The sequence below is a fragment of the Dermacentor andersoni genome, chromosome 1 (genome assembly GCF_023375885.2).
Source record: "Dermacentor andersoni chromosome 1, qqDerAnde1_hic_scaffold, whole genome shotgun sequence".
Classification (NCBI taxonomy): domain Eukaryota; kingdom Metazoa; phylum Arthropoda; class Arachnida; order Ixodida; family Ixodidae; genus Dermacentor; species Dermacentor andersoni.
The window spans coordinates 240594023-240619360 of NC_092814.1; the positions used below are offsets into that span (position 1 = coordinate 240594023).

Below are 25338 nucleotides of genomic sequence, written 5' to 3' on the forward strand. Positions count from 1 at the left end.
TCACTCTTTCCTACCTCTGCCTGCTTCCCTTTGTCCTTTTCCGCGTGATTTGGACTTGACAAGGTGCACTGACCCCTGCGCTCCTTCTTTTTTATGTGTGTGGCGGCTTCCAGGTAGGTGCCGCTCTTTCCAGCTAAACCTTCGTCACCCTGTATGCATTCCACGTATTTCGCTGACCCTCCCTTGCCTGTTGCGTCGGGGGTCTGCGTTCCGTTTTCACGCACATTCTCATTCACAATGGCGGCCCTGTTCAGCTTTTCCTTGGCTGCTTCAAGTCTCTTTTAAACTACCTTCCGTGCATCACGCTCCCTGTTTAGCTGATTTTTGAGCTCTTGCACCTGTTTGAGAAGCTCTTCCTGGAAAGCCTCCATTTTCTGCAGCCTAGTATCGACATCACATAGTGTGCCGGTTGATTCGATGCCCTCTCCATTTTCGTCCGTCTCCTCATCTGCCTTGAGGGACCCCCCGCGCACTGCTTGCTTTCCCGTCTTTCTCGCCGTGTATTGCACGGCTTTTTGCAAATACTACAATACTATAATAATGCTACTACTGATGCAAATACTATAATACTATATCAATGCAGAGCACGTGCCTTTTAGCAAAAACCGATACACACAGGATCCAAATCCTCAAGATGTCGCAAAGAAACTCTCACCACTGTTTCAAAAGCAATCAATGCCGCGGAGACCGAAGGTATGACACGCTCTTGCACGTGCTCAACCACGCAGCCACGCTCTCACTTTCCTACAAAAACCCGCACAGTAAAACCGCTAATAGCTATTTGTCTTGCGACTTCCAAGCTACCATTTAAAGACTAGAAACTTTCAACGTCCCACCTGGCTGCTTGTGTTGAAGCACGTGGCACGAAAGGACGCTCTAACCATCCTGAAAAACCAAATGTACACGAAGCACACCCGCACACCCCAAATACGAGAGACAAAAAAAGGAAAGAAAAAGAAAACTACCCAATTACTATTTAAAGGAAAAAAATCAGCAGATAAAAAATAGAAGCAAGCTCAAAGCATGCACAATAACTTATGATTTCGTCGCCTCCACGGAGCCCCAAAAAGCACGTCCATTCGCCACAAAATCCAAAACAAGAAACCAAGATCTCGTTCTCTAGAACAAACTGCTCCACGAAAAGGGTCAATAGGATATTGGTGATGAATGGTATAGCAGCATAGGGAGTCACCATCAACGCATCATTTTGAAAATGGGATTTGTAGTTGGGAAAGAGAGCAAGAAGTGGAGAATGGCCAGTCCAAATTTGAACACCAAACAAATAACAAATATAGTCACAAGGGTCGAGAAAGAACTTGGCAAATGGCCAAGCAATTAGTGGGAATATAGTGAGCTTCTAAGTGCAATGAAAAGAGAAATAAGGAAAGCACCATAAGCAACATGCTTGGTGGAAAGGAAAAAAACAAATCGAAAAGTTGGTGCAACAGGGAGATACGGGAAGCGATCAATGAACAGAAAGCATCACGAGAGCACAGGCAGGCAAAAAAAGTGCAGTTGTCGCAGGTTGAAGTAGACAGAAAAATGGCTAATATACCAGAAGAAAAAATATATGGTTCAAATACTGGTTCAAACAAATATAAAATGTGAAAGTGAATGTTGGTTGTCCAAAATACTTGAGAAAGTGAAGGCCACACCTAGAATATTTTGGAACCACATAAACTTATCAGGCAGGAAGTTTGGAACAATACAACAACATATCCTACACGAAGATGTAAACAAACTGGGAGGGGACGTGGCATTAAATTACATTAGAAAAATAACAGCCGAATCACTTCAAGGCAATGACAAGGTGGTCTTTGAGAAAAGAAAAGAGCATGTTCGAGAACCAAATGGAAAAGGAGCTGGTGCTGAGAAATTTCAACTGTAAGAAAGCCGAAGAGAAAATTTTTAAGGGCACAGCCACATGGTTAGACGAGGTTCCTGTTAGGATGATTAATGAACTAGGACCAAAAGGTAGCGAAGCTCTGTTGAAAGCAGTAGAAAAAAGCTTACAAGATAGGCAAATACCAGACAGTTGGCGACAAAGCAGAATGAATTTAATTTATAAAGGTAAGGAGGACAAAGACAAAATTCACTCATATAGGCCACTGACTATGGGTAATCTACTGGTTAGCAATGCAGACGATTAAATTAAAACTGCAAGCATGGGCAGAAAATAATGGCATATTGGGGGAACTTCAGAATGGCTTCAGAATCGGTAGGCATCTGGATGATAACTTATTTGTTCTTGCTCAGTTTATTGAAATATCTAGAGAAGAAAGGAGACCATTATATGTGGCTATGTGGCTTTTGTAGACATTACTGGACCATATGACAACATAGACTGCAACATTTTGTGGCATATTCTGGAAGGGGAAGGCTTAGGCAATGATTGTATACAGCTTTTGAGGGCGATTTACCTAGAAAACACCATTTTGTTGACTGGGATGGAATGAGGAGCGAGGAGAAAGGTGATATCGCCAAGGGACTGAGACAGGGGTGCCTTTTATCCCCGCTGCTGTTTATGATGTACGTGGTAAGGACGAAAAGGGCACTTGAAGGTATCACTATCGGGCTTAATCTCTCATACAAACAGGCGGGTACAGTAGTAGAGCAGCAGCTCCCAGGTTTATTTTATACGGACGCCACTGTTACTTGCTAACAAGCAAAGTGATATGCAACGTCTAGCTAATGTCTGTGGACAGGAATGTGTTAATTTAAGAGTGAAATTTTAGCGTTAGAAATCACGTTTTATGGAATATTAATGAAACCAGTGGTCACACAGTGTCAATACAAGGCAAGAAAATACCTTGGGTAAAAGAATACAAATACCTTGGATTACAGATAAATGAAGCCAATAGATATATGGAAACACAGGAACAAAAAATAGCAAAGGGGAAGAGAAATGAGGCCATAATGAACCACAGTGTGCTATGGGGATACAATAGGTACGAGGTGTTCCAGGTATGTGGAAAGGTGGAATGGTTCCAGGACTTATATTTGGAAATGCAGTCGTTTGCTAAAAGTCAGGGGTACAATCAGGACTTCACGGCAACCAAAGGTCAGTGGGACGCTTTGCATTGGGCGCTTATGGGAAGACTAAAATGAAGCTATGGGCTGGATATGTTAAATGATATGGGCTGGACAAGTTTTTAAGTGAGAGAAGCTCAGAGTAAAACTGATTTTGAAAAATGACTGAGGAATAAGGAAGAATGTAAATGGGTTGCGAGAGTGTTCAGATATTTGTACAGGGAAAACACTCATTCACAGTGGAGCAAATAAACTAGGAAGTTTACCAGCAAGTATGCGATGGGTGTAGTAAATAACATGGCAACAAAGAATATCTAACTCAAAAACAGAGAGGCTGAGACAATCTCGTGGGTGGCAATGGAAAAGAAACCCACTATGAGTAACTACCTAGGAGGAAAAAACGAAATCAGGAACGAAACAATTTACGATAACTCATAGGGAAGCTCTTTACTTCTTGAAGCGAGGTCAGGATGCCTTAGAGCGCATACTCATAAAGCGAGATACACCAAAGATGAAGAATTATGTGCTTGCTGCGGTAAAGCTATGGAAGCTATGGAACAACTGTATACAGTCATTGGAGTATGTTTACGGAACGACAGAACATGTTTTATTAGAATGTGAAGATATCTGACCAGCTGTCGGTTTAGGCTCCTCTGGCCTCCTTGAAGCACTTGAGTTCAGTATTAGCAGGGGGAAAGTAAACATGTCTACAATTGAGATTAGTAAGAGGCGATTGGAAGTTTAGTAGACCACAACTAATGGAGGCGTACAAAAACAAAGTTCTCAATAGTGGTTCAGAAAGTTTGATGCTGGGAATTCCTTGTGTATATTTTTTCAAAACATAGGTAGGACACTAGGCAAAATAATAAGACCTTGGTGGCACAACACACTGCCCCATTTCAAAGGGGATGCTCATAGCATCCATCTTTCCATCCATTCATCCAAACTACAGCACTGGTTCCCCATACCCTCAATGTTTAAAAGATGCACTATCTCCGCCACTCTCCCATGCTCATGCTCTCTCCCACACATCCGCCTCAACGGTGGTGTGGCCAACACTGTTTCAATGTAGTAGATAATCTTTGGCCTGTGTCGGGTGGTAGCTGGAGTTGGGTGCTTCCCATCCGACCGGGATTTCTTTAGTTTTTCTTAGAAATTATGTCTGTAATCTTTGCTGATGTGAAATTCGAGGTACGAGTAGAAAAGCTCTCCGCATGCACAGCTGTCATGGTAAACCCGTACTTCCAGTCGGAACTTCTCTGGTATGGTGTGTGCCTGTGCACATATTGTGCTTGGTTTTGGTACAACTATACGAGTTAATATACTTTTCAACGACCCAGCACACTCGGCATCGTAGACAGAACTCTGACAAAGTGAGAACACTTTGATACAAGCATCCAGATAGAACAATGGAACAAATAGGGTGCACTGAAGTTTAGTTGACAATCTCAAGAAGTTCTGTGCACGGCACCGCAGAACTTATTATTACTTATTTCTCTACTTATTATAATAACTTCAGGTAATGAGATCGTGCACAAAGCCCTTATGGGACGGTGGAAGCATGTTTAGTTTGCAATAACTCATTTTTGATAACAGTCGCTGCATTTTGTGTCAGTGTAAGCCATGTAGTCATTTGGGATGAAACGCTGTGGCTCTCACATTTCTGCAAGCACAATACTTTCGCGGTGGGTTCACTTAAGCATCATTCCTCGTAACACTCATATGGTGCTGTTCTGCTGTGCAGTCACTATTGGTATGAATAAAAAACAGCTTTGCACCAGCAATGCTGTATTGCATTACCCATGTGCCTGAGAGGTCGAGATTCTTCTTTTCTTTTTTCCTTTGCACTGGTGCTCTACATGCAAGTCTGAACCTCTTCTCGAAATCCCTGTATATAAACTGCATAAAATAGCAGATGCCTCATTTTTCTTTATTGAAGTTCTTGTCAGGTGCTGTTCGTTCCTTGCCATTAAATGAGCTTTTATAGTCACCAGTACTTTTAGAATATTCAATTGATTTTACCTTTTTTTTTGCTTGTGTTTGGCTTGTTTATGCTAATTTGCTACTTTTGTACACTCCTGCTATAGCCCTATAATAAGGCTGCAGTATAAATAAATAAATAAACAAACAAACAAACAAACAAAAAGCCCATATATGTAGTGCAATATTTCAACTGAAAATGCTTTATTACTACACACGGCATTGCCACAGCCCTGTATAAATCAAGTTTGAACTTATCAACATAATGGAATTATCCTCTGCCAAACTGCAGCGTGTAATTTTGCTCAAAGACAACAAAATATGACAACACACTGTACAAACAAGTGCACAAGTGACGTGATATCAGTGGAACGAGCATGCGGTGGAATAACTAGTAGTATCTACTGCGATTTTAGAGCATCCTAATGACCTCACAAAAGACAAGTGTGACCGTTTGTTGAAGTTTGTGCAGTCACGCTGATGCATGCGAATTATTTTCGCTACATACGCCCTTGTCCAGAGTGCAAAATAAATGGTTTCTTTTACTAAATCATTTCCTACAAGCGAATGCACGGCAGCTCATCGCAGACAGCAGGCGCCCTCAGGAATGTGCCGTTTCGGGTGGCACGCTCACGACAGAGGCACCGCATATGAGGCGTGCCGATGCATAAGCATGCAGGTGCCATGAAAATGGCACCAGTGAGCCTTTTAATCATGGAGGAAGGAAAAATACTTGTATTCCTTCGTCCATGCTTTTAATGAAGCGTGCGCTTCTCTTCCGAGCAATAAATGGAGAAATGTAAAGCGCGCAGTGTGACGTGACAGTGCTAGTTCAATAGGAACAAGGAGGCATGCAGCTGGCGGTGCAGGGAAGGAAGAATGGCGGAGATCCAATAAGGGGCGGGCAAAGTTCAAAAGATGACGCTACTTTTGGCCTCCGAGATCGGGCAGCACGCACTGTCAGCGTGCCTCTCCTCTATTTTTAGTTAAAGAAGGTTATGCATCCCTGTGGTTCTTGCGATTGGCACTGTCCCTCTAGTCACAACTGTGGGTATGTCACTAGGTGCATAGCCACAGCTGCTGTACTTATACTGGGACAACTACTTATTTACAAAGAGGTACAGAAATCATGATTGGCCGTGCACCAGCTTCCATGGTTGGAGTGTGTCTCATGCAGTGCGCAGACACACATTAAGCGGCGCGAACACTTGAGCTCCGCCGAAGCGCAGTAGCGCTGGTGGAGCGGCACTATCTATCTATCTCTACCTACCTACTTATGTGTATACAATTGTTGTGCTGAGGGAACTACGATATTTTATAAGAAAATTCTAGATGGTAGAGCGACATGTCTGGGGCACTTGGCATGGCTGAGGTGCAGGCAGGAAAATATGTGATCCAGAATTTAAAGTGCAGCAATTTGCTAAACCATCTTGGGAAATTTATTACCACAGTGAAACCTAAAGCAAAATATGAAAACAACGCAACCTGAATGGCTGCAGCATTGACTCATAAAAACCCTGCAAAATTCATTGGGAGGTATAAACATGAAACTTACGCTTCTTCTGGAATGTGACATACAACATAGTAAGAATGTGAATGTCCAAAATTCAACACCAAAAATGGTTATAGAACAGCCATTCCTATTTCTTTGTGCCCATGAGTAAATGTCATCGACTCTGACCCTCGCATAAGAACCACAGAACTCTCTACCATGGGGTGAAGTGCCATCACCATGAAATAAATTTAACATTCCCGCTATTGCTGCATTATTTTCATACGGTAGAATATCAGTAAACAGAAACTCTTAGAACATAGTGTCACTTAAATGCAATAGCAGCCTCAGTGTTCCATTCAGTGAAAGTTGGGCAGAAAGAAGTAAACATGATGCAGTGTTGTAGTCCTGCATGTGTCTGCTCAACACAGACGCTGTTCAGAAAATTATATTTTTTAAAGTAATTTTTTAGATGTGATTGCAAAATTATTCTTCAATATTCTATTTTCACGTGTAAAATAATCAAGGTGTTTTTTCAACCAGAAGATTGGAAAATGATTCTAATCAAGGCATGGGCAGCTATAAGAGCTTCATTTTTCTATTCGTGCTCTAGGGACGAGAATCACAACCACAAATTTTACCCAGATGGTGAACTTGGGAAAAGGCTATGCTTCCTATATATGAGAGGCTGACAAGCGTAAAGTGTTGCAGAGCTGTATTCAGGGCAAACTCCAAAATGCAACTGAGTCACTCAACAGCAAGTTTTGGTTGCTGTGCCCCGAAACAAGATTTGCTTCAGCACTGTTGTGGAGATAACCACTTCTGTAGCCATATATAGAATTTTAAATAAAGGCCACCAAGGGTTTGAGGAGGTTCTGCAGAAGTTCAGTCTCCTTTCAACTCAAGAGTTGACTGCTCTGAGCAACAAGAGAGACCAGAGAAGAATCAAAAGAATCTCTGGAGCATAGACAGCTAGCTGAAGCTAAATGTTGTCATTGCAGTGCAGCAGAGAAATCCTGCCTGGAGGAGGAAGCTCGCAAGGGTTCTGAGGATACCATCTGCTCAGCAGGAGAATTTTGAAGTTTGTGATAATGATGTATAGGGTTTTGTTACGCAAGGGCCAGTAATGGTCAAAGAGCGCCAAGAAATGGTATCACGCAGTCGATGATGCGGTCAATGACGAAGAGTATATGCAACGTGGCTGTATAGTGGCCGAAAAACATTCGCAGTAAAGTATGTAAAATATATATCTAATAAAAATATGACAATGATACATCGGGTGTAAAGTGATACATAGGATGAAAATGGTAAATATGCTTACAAAGCAGTTTGATAGGCTAAAATGTGTCACTCGCAGTACAGCTACTGCTTCACCGAAGCCCTTGGAAATTAAAGGCCTGGAGGCATGCATTATACAATATGCTGCCATCCTAGCCATGGCCTCTCAACAAAGCGAGCTACAAATTTCTTGGGCTGATAATGTTTAGTGTGGAGACTTCATTTAAAAAACATAAAACTGATTTTGTGTTAAATAATGGTTCCTTATTGAGAAACATTGCTGGATGAAAAGCGTTGTCTGTAAGCTAGTGGAAAGTGCTTTTTCCTTGCGGCATCTGCTTCCTGACACTCCAGTGGAAGATAGTTAGCCTCTCACTACATTTACTACATGTTGGAGATCCCGTCCCAGTCAACATGTAATTGTGTGTACTATACATGTGAGCTATTCTAAAACGACAAACTGGGGACATCACATTGTCGAGATTTTAGTGATGTCCAATGTCCCAACTGTGGCTTGATAAAATGTATTTTATTAGAAGTTTCGTTACCCTGGAAGCATTGCCTAATGCCTGCTCAGCATTTTTTTTTTTAAAGGAGAGGCTTAAGATCTGTAGCAATTACATGCATTGAAGAGTTACTGTCTGTTGTTTTTATGGACGCAGCAAGTTCATCAGCCAGCATATTACTCTTGATTCCTCTGTGGCCGGGCACCCAGGATATTAAGATATGCTGTTCAGATGCATAAATAGTGCACAGGAGCCAATAACGTTTCATAATTACAAGATTTTTATGCTTTTGTAGTGACATCAAAGCTTTGAGGACGCTTAATGAGTCTAAATATAATTGCACATTCTAGTTTTCATACCACGATATGTTTCACAGCCAGCAATAGTGCATAAGCCTAAGCCATAAGCATACTTGTCAGTGAATGCAGAATGCCAAATTCCAAAAATGATTGACCAATGGCTGCATAAGACATGGGACTGGCATGGGACTTTGATGCATCCATGTTAAATTCTGCGCGTGGGCATTTCGCCTGCAGTTCTAGAAAGTGCATTAAAATTTGTTCTTGTGAAGCGTGATTCGAGATTTTAACAAATGACCACCTACTGCCACAGTGGTAACGGCCCTTGCTTGGTTCTTTAAACAGTGTTCTAGAAGCGAGGCACCCATTTCTTCACTGAGGCTCCTCACGCGCAGTGAAAAGGGTTTGAAACAGTATCGGACAAATCACATCATTTACAGTTGTCTGAAAAGGATGTTCAGGGTTTGAATGTACTTTCAGAAAATATGTAAAACTAGAGTATGACCTTTGCAGGTTGTGTCCACTCATTCAAGCCCACGTAGAGACTTCGCACAAGACTTGTCCTGAAGGCACCTGTGGCTAGGCGGATGCTGATATGATTAACGGGATTCAACATCTTTACTACTACACTCAGTTCAGTAGTGTGATACACCACAGCATCATAATCCAAACACGATTTTATGAGGCTCTTGTACAGGTTTGTTAGGCCTTTCCTATCATTGCCCATGTTGTGTGTGACAAACATTTTAGAATATTCATTGATATTAAGCATTTATTCTTAAGATATTTGATGGGGGATATGAAGGATAGTTTTGAGTCAGGTATGACACCCAAAAATGTGTGCTCTGTGCAGAGGTAAGCACTGTCCATTGAGTTCAATATTAGCATCTGGGACCAGGCCTCTACTCTTTGCAAAAAGGGCAGAGGAGCTTTTCTGGGGTTTTAGCTTAAAGCCATTTTAATTAGCCCATTTTGACACCCTGTTCAGGTCAAGCTGAACCTGCGGCTCGCAAACTGCATGGTTACACAATTTGAATCCTATTTGCAAATCATCAACATATACTGAATAAAATATGGTATGTGGAACTGATGACCGTAAAGAATTCATTTTTACAATAAAAAGGATACGCCACACTGCAGTATACCAGTTTCCTGGAGAAATGGCCTGGAAAGAGCATTAATAATTCTGACACAGAATAAGCGGTTCGACAGGTAGCTTTCTGTAACGTTTAGCATGTTCCCGTGAATACCCCATCTCCGAAAAATCTCGCAATATCCCATAGCACCACGTTATGTCGTATGCTTTTTCCATATCAAGGAATATGGTCAACAAGTACTGCCTATGAATGAAAGCATGACGGATGTTTGACTCTTGCGTACCTGATGGTCGGTTGTAGAACGACTTTACCTGAAACCGCACTGATAAGGGTCAAGCATTTTGATAGATTAGGGGAAATGTAACATATGATGATTTATCACCTTGTCGAACAGCTTGCCAATATACAACTTGTAAGTGCTACTGGACAGTAACTATTATCTGAAGATGAATCTTTACCTTGTTTCAATACTGCAATTACCATAGCCTCCCTCCATGTTGAAGGTATCCGGCAGCCAAAATGGTGTTACAGCAAGTAGTGTTAATTGTGTGTCAGTGTACAAGTTCATGATCATGTCGTAAACGATCCTGTCAGCTCCTGGTACAGAGCTCTTACATGCGTTAAATGAAGCTTTCAGCTCGGCAATGCTGGAACGACGGTTACAAGGTTCATGTGGTCTGCATTTCCGATCTAGTGTATAACATTTCCCTATTTCTTTACATTATTTAAGGAATGACTTAGAATAATGAATTAAGCTGGAGATGCGCTTGAAGTGCTCTCCAAGAGCATCTGACTGCTCTTTCAAGGTATTCCCTTGATCATTGACCAGGGGTAATGGCTGGGTTTGCTGACCGTTAAAACCCTCTAAGTTCTTTCCAAATTTTTGCCTCCTGTGTGCAGGAAGTTATGCATGAGAAAAACCTCTACGGCTTGTTCTCCTTGCCTGTTGTCTTGTCCGCCTTTTTTGCGATTTGATGTGTTTAAATTCTACGAGATTTCCTGTAGTTGGCAATCAAGGCTGTAAGCCGCACGTTTTATTTTGTTTCTTTCGTGCCGTCTACACTCATCATTTCACCATGGAACAAGTTGTTTACACAAGCGACCATTTGTTTGAGGAATGCATTCATCTGTTGTGTTGATAATAAAAGCTGTAAAGTACCCTACACTGTCATCTATACTAAAATCATTGATAAAATCTCACATTAAATAAGTTCATTCTCTAAACTGCTTCCAGTCAGCCGATGCTAGCTTCCATTGAGGAGCATGCGGTGAACAGTCGTGTTGCTCCACTAGGTTAAGCATTCAGGAAGGGGTATTATACAATGTACCACATTCTTGTCATCAATCAGCTGATTAAGAATTTCCGGAGTACAACTAACCTCTGTACATGGCTTTCATATATTATGAAAAGGCATTTGATTCAGAAGAGATACCAACAGTCATGGAGGCAGTGCATAATGTAGGAGCACAGAAGGCATAGGTGAATATCTTTGAAATATCTAGAAGATTCTACAGTTACCTTGTTTCTCCACAAGTGAAAAATTACCTATCAAAAAAGGGGTCAGGCAAGGAGACACAATCTCTCCAATGCTATTCACTGCATGCTTAGAAGAAGTATTCGAGCTATTAGGCTGGGAAGGCTTAGGAGTGAGGGTGAACGGCAAATATCTCAACAACCTTCAGTTTGCAGATGGCAGTGTCCTGTTCAGCAACACTTGTGGAGATGGGTTTGCACAAGGACCCTACGAGCGATGGTCAGGAAAGGGCACAATGCTCCTCAACTCTGCAACGCACAAAGGCACTACGGCAGGGTTCGTCGACTCTCTGACACGGCACAGAGAAGGCTCCAAAATCAGATCGCCAACAAAGGCAGGTTTAGTCACCCGGGATACAGCACAGTGGACAGTCACGGTGCTTACGGACAAAGGCTCACCGCAAGACCGATTGAGTATGCACACCCGTTGCGCTAGGGCTAACCAATAAGCGGTCCACCAAGCACGAGAACGAGAAGTCGCGGGAGCAAAGGTCCCATGTAGCGAACTCGTTGCAAGCCTGTGAGCATCTGCCATGGCGATGAAGCGCTCAGCGGAAAAGAGCTTGGGTGGAGAGGGCGCCGGGGGCCGCCATTCGGGAGGCCAATCAAGGCGCATCCCGGTGACGCTTGTACGGTGATTCAAGCCGGGGAGAGAGAAGCACAGGAAATTAGCTCCGGCGCACTACCGGCGTCCGCCATGTTGCTGTTACGGCGGCGGTTCCCGCAGATCAAGCTAAGCACAATGCGCGAGCTGGGGGACGAGGCACGGGAAGGCACCTCAATCCCCACACACTGGGGATGAACTGCAACAAATGATCAAGGGCCTTAACCAAGAAAGTGTAAGAGTAGGGTTGAAGATTAATATGCAGAAAACAAATGTAATGCCTGGCAAGGGAACAGAAACTCATGATCGCCAGTTAGCCTCTAGAGTCTGTGCAGGAATATGTTTATCTAGGTCAGTTACTCACAGGGGACCCTGATCATGCGAAGGAAATTTACAGAAGAATAAAAATGGGCAGGAGTGCATATGGAAGGCATTACCAAATCCTGAGTGGGAGTTTACCACTGTCATTGAAAAGAAAAGAGTGCAGTCATTGCATTCTACCGGTGCGAACATATGGTTAGGGCCCCGTTTTCAGATAAATCCCAAAAAATCCAATAACACTCACCGGTAAAATGTTTGACAATTCGAATTTATCTGATAAACTCCAATTTTAACGGCCAATATGACCCTGTTCTGTTCTTTATTGAAAGCCTTTCGACAAAGGACATGTTCTAAGCGGTCATTGATACATCGGCCGGTTTGGCTGGTATAAACTTTACCTCACGTCAACAGTATCTTGTAGACGGCACCCGTCACACATTTAACAAAGGGCTTGTTGCCCCCGGGAGCATGAGCCGACGTCTTGATATACAGTCCCCTGGTGCTCAAGTGCCACCAGGGGACCGAATCAAGCGCGGAAAGCCTGCTGGTGGAAAGCATGGCATGCTCACATGATGCATTTCTGTAGCATGTGAACAGAAATTTTGGGCAAGCAAAATGGGAAAGCTTTCGATCGACTACGTAAAGGAGTTTGGCGATTTTGAAAAATCAAAGTCATCTGAAATAGTCATTGTTTGCAAGTTTTGTCGTGTGACAGTCAGCATTGCCAACGGCAAGGGAGCCTTGAGAATTGCAGAGCATCTACAATCACAACACCACGTCCAGCTGAAGAAGCCCCACCTAGACACAGGTAAGTCCTTTTTTAAGTGTTGGTGCTATGAAATTATGGCTACGTGAGAGTGCACGTAGCATGCTTCGTACAGCCTGACACAGTTTCTCCGTTTATCGTGGACGCTTCTTTCAATGCCAGGTGTCTTAACAGACATCATATGGCTGCAATCCAATTTTTTCAAATCGTCTTGTTATTCCTATCCCTTAGGCAACTCGTCACAGCAAAGCTTGCTGGAAGAATGCATCACATGAGCCCGATCCAACAGACAAGACATGAATGAAATCCCCCACCAGTTTTGCCGTGCACTCTGTCATGCTGGGATTCCACTGCACCAGCCAGACTGATGGGACCTCTTGGCAGTCTCTTTCGAAGCAAGTGTCCAGCGGCACGCACGATGGCAGGAAGTGTTCAACTATATCGGAAATACCTACACGAAGTCAGTGTAAAAGACATTGCGACGATAAGCTCTTCGATGAAAGACCACTCCGCGGACGTCCGGCAGTGGCGGTGCTTGCAACCTTCTATGACGACAAGCTTCCTGGACGTAGGACCTTCATGATATACTTGCAGGTAGTTCAGCTGTGTAACGCAGTATCAATTGATATGTTGACACAAAGCGCTCTTCAGAAAGTTGGAAAGGCCTTGCGACGTAGCCTGTGTTGTGCTCCGATTCAGCTTCTTACATGCAGAAGCTTCACAACTCTCCAGCCCCAGTTTCAAGGCACTTCATTCAAAGCCCCTTACTTAACAACGCCCTGAAGGATGAAATTAAGACGAGCTCATTTAAGGTAGTTCATGATTTTGTTGTGCACTTTCCTGCCCTGCTGAAGTCGTTGCGGAAGCTGCACCATAAGTTTGGTATTGTGTGCGTGGCCATGGGCATGACCATCAGGTCGCTGAAGACTGTATGTCCGTCTAGGTGCTTCTATTTTTATGAAGCCCTGGAAAATGTTCTGGACTATTGGCGTGCCATTTTGTCTTTCTTGAGAAGCAACAATGTAAAGGGAAAGCAGTGTGAGAAGCTCAAAACTTTTGTTTCATTGCCTCAAGTTGTGCATGACTTGCTGATTAAGCTGAGGTTTCTTAAGACAAATTCGTGTGCTATGCTCTCAATCATTAAGGAACTTGAGGCAGAGAGTACCCTGGTACACCAGGTTTACCCCATACTCGTGGTTCGTTTGCACAAGCTCCTCAGTCAATGGTGTCTGTTGGATCTCCTTGACGAGAACGACCGCTCAACGATTGTTGCAGACCTTCATGTATACTACACTGCTGTTGCTGAAAAGTGGATACAGACAGGTGAGAGAAACCTTTGTGATGCACTCCAGTACACCAGTGAATCGTTTTGGTACAGTGTTCAAATTGTGAATCCAAAGGTGAATCATGAGATACCCCGTGCGTTCGAAACATATGCGTCAATTTTAAAGTTAGTGTTTCTTGAAACTGACATGAGCCAGCTCATAAGTGATTTTGTGAACTATCAGAGCTATGAAGAAAATAACATTGTTGAAACCCTGCCGTTTTGGTGACTTCACACTGTCCAGTGGCCAGTGCTTTCTCGCTGCATGCCGAGTCTTCTGGCTCTCCCTGTTTCTAGCGCAAACATTGAAAGGGCATTTTCAAAGCTGAGAATCATCAATCGAAAGGAGCGTGCTTCCAGCAGTGACAGCAACCTCGTAAAATATGCTTGCGTCTATTACAACACGCTTTAAGGTTGTAATACGCACATACGTAGGTGTTTTGTATTCAAGTACTTGTGCTAGTGTGTATATGTGTTTGTGCATTCAAACCTTCCAGGCAATGAAAATACGCTTCATGTGTTCTGATGTTTTCGTGTTCAGGTATCCTTTCATCTAAGATTTTTGAGTATTGAGAATAATGCAAAATTAAACTCCGAATTTCAGAGAATTTGGGATTTACGAGAAATAAATTCTGATAAACGCCGAATTTCCGCCAAAATATAAACTCCGAAAAACACTCTCCCAATTTCAAGAAAAATAAACTCCGAAAACACGGAGCCTAACATATGGGTTAGAAAATTGGAGGTTAACAAAGATGCTCGAAAACAAGTTAAAGACCGTGCAAAGACTGATGGAAAGAAAATTGTTAGATGTAACATTAAGAGACTGGAAGAGAGTGGTGTGGATCAGAGAGCAAACAAGGGTAGCCAATATTCTAGTTGACATTAAGAGAAAAAAATGGAGCTCGGCAGGCGATCTAATGCATAGGCAGATAACCAGCGGACCATTACAGTGGATGCTCCTTAAACAGAACCTCAAAGGACCAGGGAAATTGGTTCCACTTATCAGGTGTTCCATTTACTGAGAGACAAAGCTGCATGCAATTGCACGAATGCAAAACCAACCAACCATGAGGATGGTGTTCCATTTAAGAGGCAGTTCCGTTTAAGTGATTTCCATTTATCAAGATTCCACTGTGGTTGCAAAATGGGTGCCAAGGAAAGAGAAGTGCAGTCAAGGATAGAAAAAAATAAGGTGGGTTGATGAAATTAGGAAATTTGCAGGCACAAGTTGGAATCAGCTAGTGCAAGACAGGGGTAATTGGAGATCACTAGGAAAGGCCTTCGTCCTGCAGTGGACACGATATAGGCTGATAATGATGAACCAAATTTTGCTGTTGAGAGGCACTGCTGCATTTTGGGGTTTGCTCTGAATACGATGAGACAATAGTTTTTAACTTGTCAGGCTCTACTATGCAGGAAGCATAGCCTTCGCCTTAGCACTGGTGAAAAGCGGAAAATGAGCTGGAACCGACACAGCCACAGCTAGTACTCACTTGTTGTTAAACCAGGAAAGCCAACCATCAGTGGCTGTGAGCCTCATCAGTTGAGAATGACAGGAAAAATGAAGCCACTATAGCTACTATGCCTCAATTCAAATAATTTTTCTCAGTCTTCTAGCTGAGGAATGCCTTGATTTCTTTACAAATGAAAATAGAATGCTGAAGTGTAATTTTGCAATCTAAAGAATTATTTCTTAAAAAGAAAATTGGGGTTTTCAACTAGCATCTCCCCTTTTATGTCTTTGTATCGATATATCAAGCACATGGGAGCCACAAGCGTGTCAACAAAGGCCAAAAATTGAACCTTTCATACCTTATGCACTAAAACTAGTACTTGCATTTCCACAGGTTCAGACAGCCTTTACCCCATTTAGGAAAAATAGAAACGTAGAATAAAAGCCAACCCTTAGCTTAAGCGAAATGCACAAAACCTGCACTCATATTCAGCAGCTCTCGGTTCTTGGAAGCAAAAAGTAAGTGCAAGAGCTTACAGTGAAGGAACAAAGCATCTGGAGGGACTTACCTCCAAGGTTCTCCAACAGGTATGCCAAGAGTTTTGGGGTACCATTTGGTTCATTGTACATATTAAGGAGCTCTGGGGCCAATGGGTTTCCTTTGAGTCCTACAATAAAAGAAACTGCATATAATATTCAACTAGTACATGGGACTCATAGGATTCTTATTTAGGCTATGAAACTGACAAACTCATTTGATGTTTCCTGCATTTCTGCTTCACACACATACAAACGTAGAGGAGACACAGCTCTTATGCAACATATTGTGCTGAGTGGCCTATCTATGTTCAGGAACCAGCTTTCCCTGACAAATATCCCAGTCAGAGGGGCAAACTTGAGCAGGGCTGAGATTGCACATGCATCTTGATTTCCGGATGTTTGCTTTGCCTCCTACATCACTGAGTAGGTGGTGTTCAATTGGCGCTCCTGCCTCGCCAAGCAGACCATCGCTGATGAAAGTGCAGCGCCACTTAGCATTCTGAAAGCAAGATGCTTGCGCTATCTTGTCCCAGGGTGTCGAAATGAAATTTTTTCTGGTTTGGTTCTAGTTTGGGCTCGGGCTTTTCAGTTCAGTTTAGGTTCAGCTCTAGAGCAAAAAATTATAATGATTCAAACCAGTTCAGAGCTTCAAGAACCAGTACATTCAGGTTCAACTGGGTTCAAAGGAAAAAAAAACATCTGCATGCTTTAAGTTTACAAAAAACCCATAGTGCTTTAGAGAAACATACAAGTTTGCTTGGGCATTGTATAGAAACTACTGCGGACCGTTTTCCTTTGCGTATGGGTAGGGGTAACGTAGTAGCACATTGTATAGCTACACCAAGCCCCATGAAGCCTACTGAATGTACAAATTCCAACATGCCTATATACAAATAAAAAAAAATATTCTGTGGTTTTACATGGCAAAACGATAATTTGATTATGAGGCGCGCTGTAGTGGGAGACCAGAGATTAATTCTGACTACCTGGGGTTCTTTAACATGTGCATAAATCTAAGTACCTGAGTGTTTTTGCATTTCACCCCCATCGAAATGCAGCTGCTGACTATGCGCACAGCAGCACAGTGCTGCTGCCACTACGCTACGCACAGTGGGTCCCTCAAATAACTGCTTGATTAAAGTAAATTTGTTCACACTCGTTTGTATTACAGAAAATGAAATTATATACCGGATATAATGTTTAACTACCTATGTATATTTGTGTTTATTTTGTGAAAATGGAAAATAAAGTGAACATGCTACTGAACCATATTTGCATGATTCTAACACGCATTAAAAAGTGCATTCAAATATGCATGCGTGTTACAATCACAACTAATTCTACTCAACATCAAAAACAAAACAGATTCCTATTTAAAGAAAAAATGCTAAACGAAAGATAGCTAGCCACATTGCCACTGAACGAACATTGTTTTTTTTTATACCTTGGTTTGCGGTTGCCATTTTCCAGTTTGCTGCTCATGTGGCACTTCAAATACATTAGGTGGAAATGAAGATGGCTTTCTGTGGCTGGTAGACAGTAAAAAGGAGGTGTCATTGGACTCCGATAGTGACTAGCCACTAAGATTCAGCTGTTTGTGTGTTTTTGTGCCTTTGTATGTTCCATAAAACTGTTTCAACACAGCACATGTTGACTCAGGTTTCATTACTTGATGTGCGCAGTAGAATCGGTACCAAGTTTTTTGGATATTTGGCCGGTAATATAACTGCATGTTAGAATCAGGAGCATGGTAGAATCGTGCAAATATGGTAATGCAACATGTAATAACATTAACAAAACTTTATGTATATTCTTGTTTGCTAATCTCTTCATGTCATTTCCGCATATTCATTATACCAGGGGTCTCCAAACTATGGCTCACGGCCAGCCCTTCCGATGATGGTTGACCCACAGGCAGGCCATTTTTTCCTGCAAATGCTCTGCCGTGTCTCCGCCTTAGAGTGGGCCTTCTCCACAAAACCTGGCAATACGGCATTTTTTTCTGGTAGTTGATTTTATTGAATTTACCAGATCACGCCACCTTGTTCAAGGAAACATCAATGAATCAGGAACGTCGTGTGACCATTGTGTGAGGAGCACACTAGGCCCCGACTGGCTGGTTTCAGCCATCACGTCAGACGACGCCCCGAAGATTTCTCGACTTCCCCTAAGCGTGCTGGGCTAGGGAGTTTGAAATGTCTTTAAGGCCTCAAGCACACCAATTTCAAAGTCTTGCTGGTACATTAAATAAATTTCAGTGACTCACTGTTTTTAGCAAATGACTCAGTGGAATCAGAGAGCTATTCATTTACTTCAACATTCATATTCGAGTATTTCTACATGTTTCATTGGTTGCAAACAAATGTACTGTCATTAAAAGCTGGCCAGATGTGCCACAGGGGTTGCTTCTGATGAAAAATATGGCAATTATCCTCATTTCTTTCAGCCTACATAATTCACAAGTAGTGGTAAGCTGCCAAATCATGACTGGTAGCTTACCTCTATCCTAGAAAAGAAAACTTACTGTACAATCATTTCATTATATCGGTACTAACATATGGGGCAGAAACTTGGAAGTTAACAAAGAAACTTCCCAAGTTAAGCACCGCACAACGAGCAATGCAACAAAAAATGTAAGAGACAGGAAGATTGTGGTGTGGATTAGAGAGCAAAACTGGGTAGCCCATATTCTAGCTAAGAAGAAAAAACTGAGCTGGGCAGGCCATGTAATGCATATGACAGACAACCACCGGTAGACTACTGGAATTACTAAACGGGTGACAAGGGAAGGGAAGGAAAGCTCACTGAAGGACGGCAGGGAGCTGTGTGGTCTGATGAAATGAGGAAAATCTCAGTTGGTATAGAATGGGGTCAGCTGGCACAAGACAGAAATAAATGGATATTGCTGGGAGAATAAGTGGTCCTGCAGTGGACATAAAAAGCTGGTGATGACTTGTTCCATAATAAAACCTATCAGCAGTAATCTGTGTTTTGAATTTTCTACCAAATAACAATTAATGACTAAATTGTGAACCATAACTGCACAATGAGTAAGTAAATGTTCTCCCTTTTACCTACTTTGTGGGTTTTCGGAGTTAAGGTATGATGGCAGTGCCGGCAGGCTGCTCGATCACCTTGCAGCGGCGATCACACACACGGTGGCCGCTTCGAGACAAGTAGCGAACTGCTGTCGAATATCAACAAAAATATCACCTGTGACTTTTTTGTTAATCAGCTGCTCCTGCTTTAACAAGTTACGATTCGTGGTCACTCCGACTTATGCCATTCTGACAGTACAGTGTCATATTTTATACATTGCAGTCAGTGGCCACCCTCATTCTTAGTTGCAAATTCATGATTACATTAAATTTTCTTTCCAACCTCATACATATTGTGCTTCATGCCTAGTTTCAGTCAGAGTTTCATACAATAATTACTAGAGGGAACTCTGGCACTGCGATCGTTCAGCCACCCTGGGAATGAGGGGAAGATAATTTATTTGTCTGATATTTGTACTTTTAGATTCAGATGTTCTTGTGGCTTTGTTTATTATGGTTTATCTGTCCTCATTGTCCTAAATTTCAAAGCGATCTATACTTTTCTAAGTGCAGTATACTCCGCTAACATGCACAATCACTACTAAGTGCAGTGGCTCAACATGTCGAGATGACCAAAATGAAATACACCAAGTGTCTCAACACGCTGGCTTGCCCGCAAGAAATTCATAAGGGCGTTATATGTTGCTTGCTGATGCATGCATCCATGGCGTAATGGTTTCAATATCTGGATTCTGTGTTAGAGGTCCTCTGTTAGAATCCTGCCGTTGGGCACTTCCCTGTGTTTCCCTTCTCTTGGTACCCATTCTGTAACCCTAATGGTCCAACGGTTATCTAACCGGCGCATTACATTACCTGCCCAGCTCCATTTTTTTTCTGTTCATGGCAATTAGAATATCGTCCATACCCATTTGCTCTCTGATCCAAACCACTCTCTTTCTATCTCTTAATGTTATGCCTAGCAATCTTCGTTCCATCGCACTTTGCGCAGTCCTTAACTTGTTCTCAAACTTCTTTGTCAGTCTTGAAGTCTCTGCCCCATATGTCAGCACTGGTGAAATGCACTGATTGCACACCTTCCTTTTCAATGATAATGATAAGCTTCTAGTCAGGAGCTGACAATGTCTGCCATATGTGATCCAACCCATTTTTATTCTTCTATGAATTTCCTTCTCATGATCAGAGTTCCCTGTGATTAATTGACCTAGGTAAACATACTCCTTCACAGACTCTAGAGGCTGACTGGCAATCTTGAACTCTTGTTCCCTTGCCCGGCTATTCATCATTATCTTTGTCTTCTGCATATTAATCTTCAACCCCACTCTTACACTCTCTCTGTTAAGGTCCTGAATCATTTGTTGTAACCTATCTGCATTGTTGCTGAATAGAACAATGTCATTGGCAAAAACCGAAGGTTGCCGAGATATTCACCGTTGATCCTTACTTCTAAGCCTTCCCAGTTTAATAGCTTGAATACTTCTTCCAAGCACGCAGTGAATAGTGTTGGAGAGATTGTGTCACCCTGTCTAACCCCTTTCTTTATAGGTATCTTCCTGCTTTTCTTGTGTAGAATTAAGGTAGCTGTAGAACCTCTGTAGATATTTTCCAAGGTATTTACGTAAGCGTTTTGTACTCCTTGATTACGCAATGCCTCTATGACTGCTGGTATCTCTACTGAATCAATTAACTAGTGAGCAATTTATTAGTGGTTCAGTCACAATTTATTTTTAAACCAAATTATTCAGTTAAACCATGCAAGAAAATTAGCTTAGCAGGCCATCCGAGAACGCTTGTGCACACTTGAATATATCTCTTGATTTAACTCATCTTAAATAGCAAAGTGGTCCAATACATCAATGATTATTGTTTACGAAACGCGTACCCATAAAATACAGCAATTAAGGCTGCATGGCTGCAAACACAGAGAAACAAAAGAAAAAATTAGGTGTTTTTTCAAACGCAAAGTTGGGAAACATTTTGAAGTATGATTTTATGAACTAAGCCTATTCCGCAACAACAGGCTCGACAGGTGTTATGTAAAGCGTACGAAGAGTTCCACAGAACGCTGAATATGCATTGTTTATAAAGTTTCTTTTAGCAGTGGTCCATCGCATGTAGGGCAGACAGGTCTTTGTACCAATCAGATAATAATTGAGCATAAACGTTCGTGAACCGGTGGAACATCATCACATTTTGTTGCACTGTCGTGATTGCAAGTGTACTGCAAAATTCACAGGCAGTATAGTTTTGTTCACCCATAAGAGCAAAGGAACTCGCATTATGGTCGAGGCTCGGTACACCACAAATAGTGGTACATGTGCATAAGTCAGCCCTCCATAAATGTGAACAAACAGGAATTGTCCTGTCTAAGCAGCTATCTTTCGCAAGTGCCCACACCAGCACTGCCTTCCCTTGAGCATGTGCAGATAACTTTTGTGCCTCCTTTTTTTTCTGCCACTGTGCAACCTTTCAGTTGATAGTCGGCACTTGTGTGTTTTTTTTTCGTTCTTTCTTGGGTCCATGTTTGCCTGCCTGCTTTCCAGTAACTATATACATTGAACTGACATGAGTCCTCTTTTCTGGCAACTTTTAAAACATACATATTGCCAAGGATAAAGCTCAATACATGGGACAGAGAGCCAGACGAAATAGCATGAATGCTCTCTGTTTTCTGTGTGTCGGGCTGTTATTCTTGACAATTCTACACCAACTTGACTACACTTCTATACACTACTGAAATGCGAGCACTATGTGCAAATTCAACAAGGATTTGTAGAAATACCAGACTTGCAGTAAGAACACATCAGTTAAACAAAGGGCCCTTTGTAAGGAGTGGCGATGCTTCTCAAACCACTTCAACAACTTGCAGAGATCTACTTAGTGCAGATAAAAAGGCTGAACAAGCAAAAAACTGTGTTTCAGTCAGGAAATGCGAACAAGGTTATTTGCCATCACTAATGTTATTATTTCCAATCAATATATCGAAGATGACTTGGTGGTACAGTCGACTCTCATTACAATGGACCCTGATAATCCGACAAAAAATGTCCGTTTTATCAGAAGTCTGTAATATTCGAAACGCCTCACTTCCGAAACTTTAGTAGTGATGTCTAATAACTTTGCAATATTGCAAAGAGTAAGTGAAGAACGTCCAAAGTAAAAAACAAACGAAACGTTGCAGTTTCACCCGAAAGGCGAAGCATCAATTGCGATAGCAAATGAAGCAAGATAAGCGCGTCAACAGCAGCGAACGAACTGACGTTTGTGCTGCCTTTCGTTTTAATGCGAACTAAACGTCAAAAGCACAGCACATACGAAGCTACCGGCACTCGGCGCACTTTGTCCACATCGCAGATCAATTTGAAGATGAGGCCCACGTGGGCACGCACTTTGTTCACATCGCAGATCGCTTTCAAGGTACCGCGGCCGCGCCATAAGCAGCAGCTATTGAAGTAGAACCCCTCTCTCTTGCCTCGCGCGCGAAAGACTGCATGCTTCTGCTCTGCATTCCTCCCTCGTGCGGGCGATATTGAACAGCGATCATCGGCGACCCTTGCAAGTCAGTTGTCAACACATGTTGACATTGCAAAAGTATGTTTTATATGCCCGATTTTTAAAGAAATTGTCGCTAATTTCGTCTGCTGTAGCCAATAGTCCGTTGTAGCACGGTCCATTAAAAGCGAACTTCGTTGCATAAATCAAATAGGTAGAACGAACTAAGGCTGAAATATAGTGCGTTATAGCCGAAAGACACTGGTCCGTTGTAATGAGCGCAGACTGTAAAAGCAAAATTATAGTCCTAAAAAAAGTTAGTGAACTCTCACTTAAGTGAACCAAGGGACTCGAGAAAATAGTTCATTGAAATGAAAGTTCACTAGAACATGGAACAGCATAGGGCAAAGCAGACGAGTCAAAAGTGTGAAATGCAATTTATGGAGTTATGGAGAACTAGGAAAAATAACAAATGCCATAAGAAAGTGCAAAAATAAGACTTTGGGCATGTTTTTTACCGCCAAGACCTACAAAAAAGAAGTTCCGTTCCGGTGTATTGTGAGCGAAAGGGAATCTTGGCAACGTCATGTTAGCCAGTTTCTGTTAAAGCATTTGAGTTCACTTAACATAGAAGATCCTTTCAAAACAAGGAACTCCTATGATGTGGTAGGATTTTTGCAGTCCTGCAGTACTGTAGGTAGTTTTTTCTCGGTCGATGTTAAGGATCTTTTTCTATTTGTATCCCACACAAGGAACTGTGTTTAGCTGTCCAGGCATGTATTGAAAAGAAAGGCACCATTCTGTTTCAAAATTCTGTGGGCATGTCAGTTGAAAATTTCATTAGGCTTCTGAAGTTTTACCTTAGTTCCACGCTAGTTCAGTTTGATGATAGGGTTTATGTTCAGAAGAAGGGCATCTGTATAGGGTCCTGTGTAGCCCCTATCTTAAGCAACATTTTTCTTTCTGCCGTTGATAGCGTTTTGGACAGCATGCTTGACAAACAGAAGGTTTTGAAAGTATTTAGATATGTAGATGATTTCCTAATTGTGTTAAACAGACAGGATCCATCAGACCACCAAGAATCTGTCAAAGAGATGCTAGATGTTTTATAAAATATAGCCATGGTTTAGAATACACCTTTGAAGTACCAAAGAACAATAAGTTACAGTTTTTAGACCTCGAGCTCAGCCTGGGAGCTGAAGTGCACTGGAAGTACCACTCCTGAGCGCAAAAAGAGCTCTTGTCTTATGAGTCAGCCCACTCTAAGATCGTAAAAAGAGCGATAGCCACAGGGGCATTGGAATCGGCTGCCAGGAAATCATGTAAGCATGCCATATGGAGCAGCTTCCAACAGCAGATTGAAAGGCTAAAGGAGGCGGAGTTTCCACAGACAGTTCTAAGTTCTGTAGTAGAGTGCTTGCTCCAGAAAATAAAAGGGAAAGCAAGAAAAAACACGCAAGAACAAACGAGGAGATTAAGACCCGTAGTCGTACCGTACTCTCACCGCACAGCTCACAACCTGAAAAAGGTCGCGAGTAAATTCAAAGTCCTGGTTGTTTTCTCAGCCCCTTCAAAACTTGCTACATTGTGCTCCCGCGTTAGCAACCAAAAAACAGGACGCGCGACCTGCGGAACCCAGCATACCGATCTACTTGTCAGTTGCAAGGAAGGGGTAGTTTATCAAATTCCGCTCTCATGCAAAAAGGTTTAAATGAAAGTCAGCGGTGTTTAAATGAAAGGCTAAACGAACACGAACGCTCACAGGAAAAAGGAACTGGTTCCAATATGGCCATCCATTGCAAAGAGTGCGGGTGCAAGCCTCGCCTAAGAGATACCATTGTTCTGGACAGAAGTCGAGACAGCGTTGCCCGTTAGCTGAAGGAAGCCTTCCACATTAAAAGGAAGGGCCTTGAATGCGTGAGTGAACCATCAAAAATTCTGTATAAAAGTGAAATGTCCTTTTTAGAAGCCCTTAGTTAGAAGTGAGCATGTTGCTGCGCCACCTGTGCTTGGTGAAAATTCTTAATCTTTTAGTTTTTAATGGGGTACTCCCTTACAACGGTGTTTGTGTATCGCGTAACCATTATCATTTATAGTCATTTGGCCCTGTACACCACGTGTCATTGTCACGAACGTCACCTTCAGAATCGTTCTATCGCCTTTTGCCTGGTTAGCATGTGATTTTTGACAAGGCGCGAGTTGCGCCTTCAGATTTGCGTATATATATATTGTGTGTTTCCGTCAATAAAGCATCAGTTGTTAGTAAGCGCTCATCCGTGTCTCTTCTTGTGTTGTCTGTTTGGCGCTTTAGTACTTCAGTAACATGCACCAACTAGCCCAACAAAAAGTTATGCTGGAATATGGACATCAATATATACAAAGTGCATAACAGTTACGTTGCCGCCTATCTCATTTTGAAAAAATATGTATATATATGATTTTCATTTGCACTGGTGCTCTTAAAGCACAAGATGTAACAAAGGTGTCCAGAGAGTATGTTTTTGTCCATTTCCTCTGGCACACCACGAAGTCTCACAACTTTCCAAGGCATCCTACAGCCTCG

At 42.2% G+C, this 25338-nt stretch overlaps 1 protein-coding gene across 9 annotated transcripts in view; it reads right to left on the reverse strand.

Moving 5' to 3' along the window:
* Nucleotides 1-25338, reverse strand: part of twin (CCR4-NOT transcription complex subunit 6-like twin) — a 300870-nt gene that overhangs the window by 235103 nt on the left and 40429 nt on the right. For 8 of the 9 annotated variants that reach the window (XM_050195821.2, XM_055063546.1, XM_050195820.2 and 5 more), the window contains one exon: nt 16257-16355. The exons of the other annotated variant lie outside the window; for it this stretch is intronic. In XM_050195821.2, coding sequence (XP_050051778.1) covers nt 16257-16355 — 99 coding nt within the window. The remainder of the gene's footprint in view (nt 1-16256; nt 16356-25338) is intronic. 9 annotated transcript variants of the gene reach the window in all.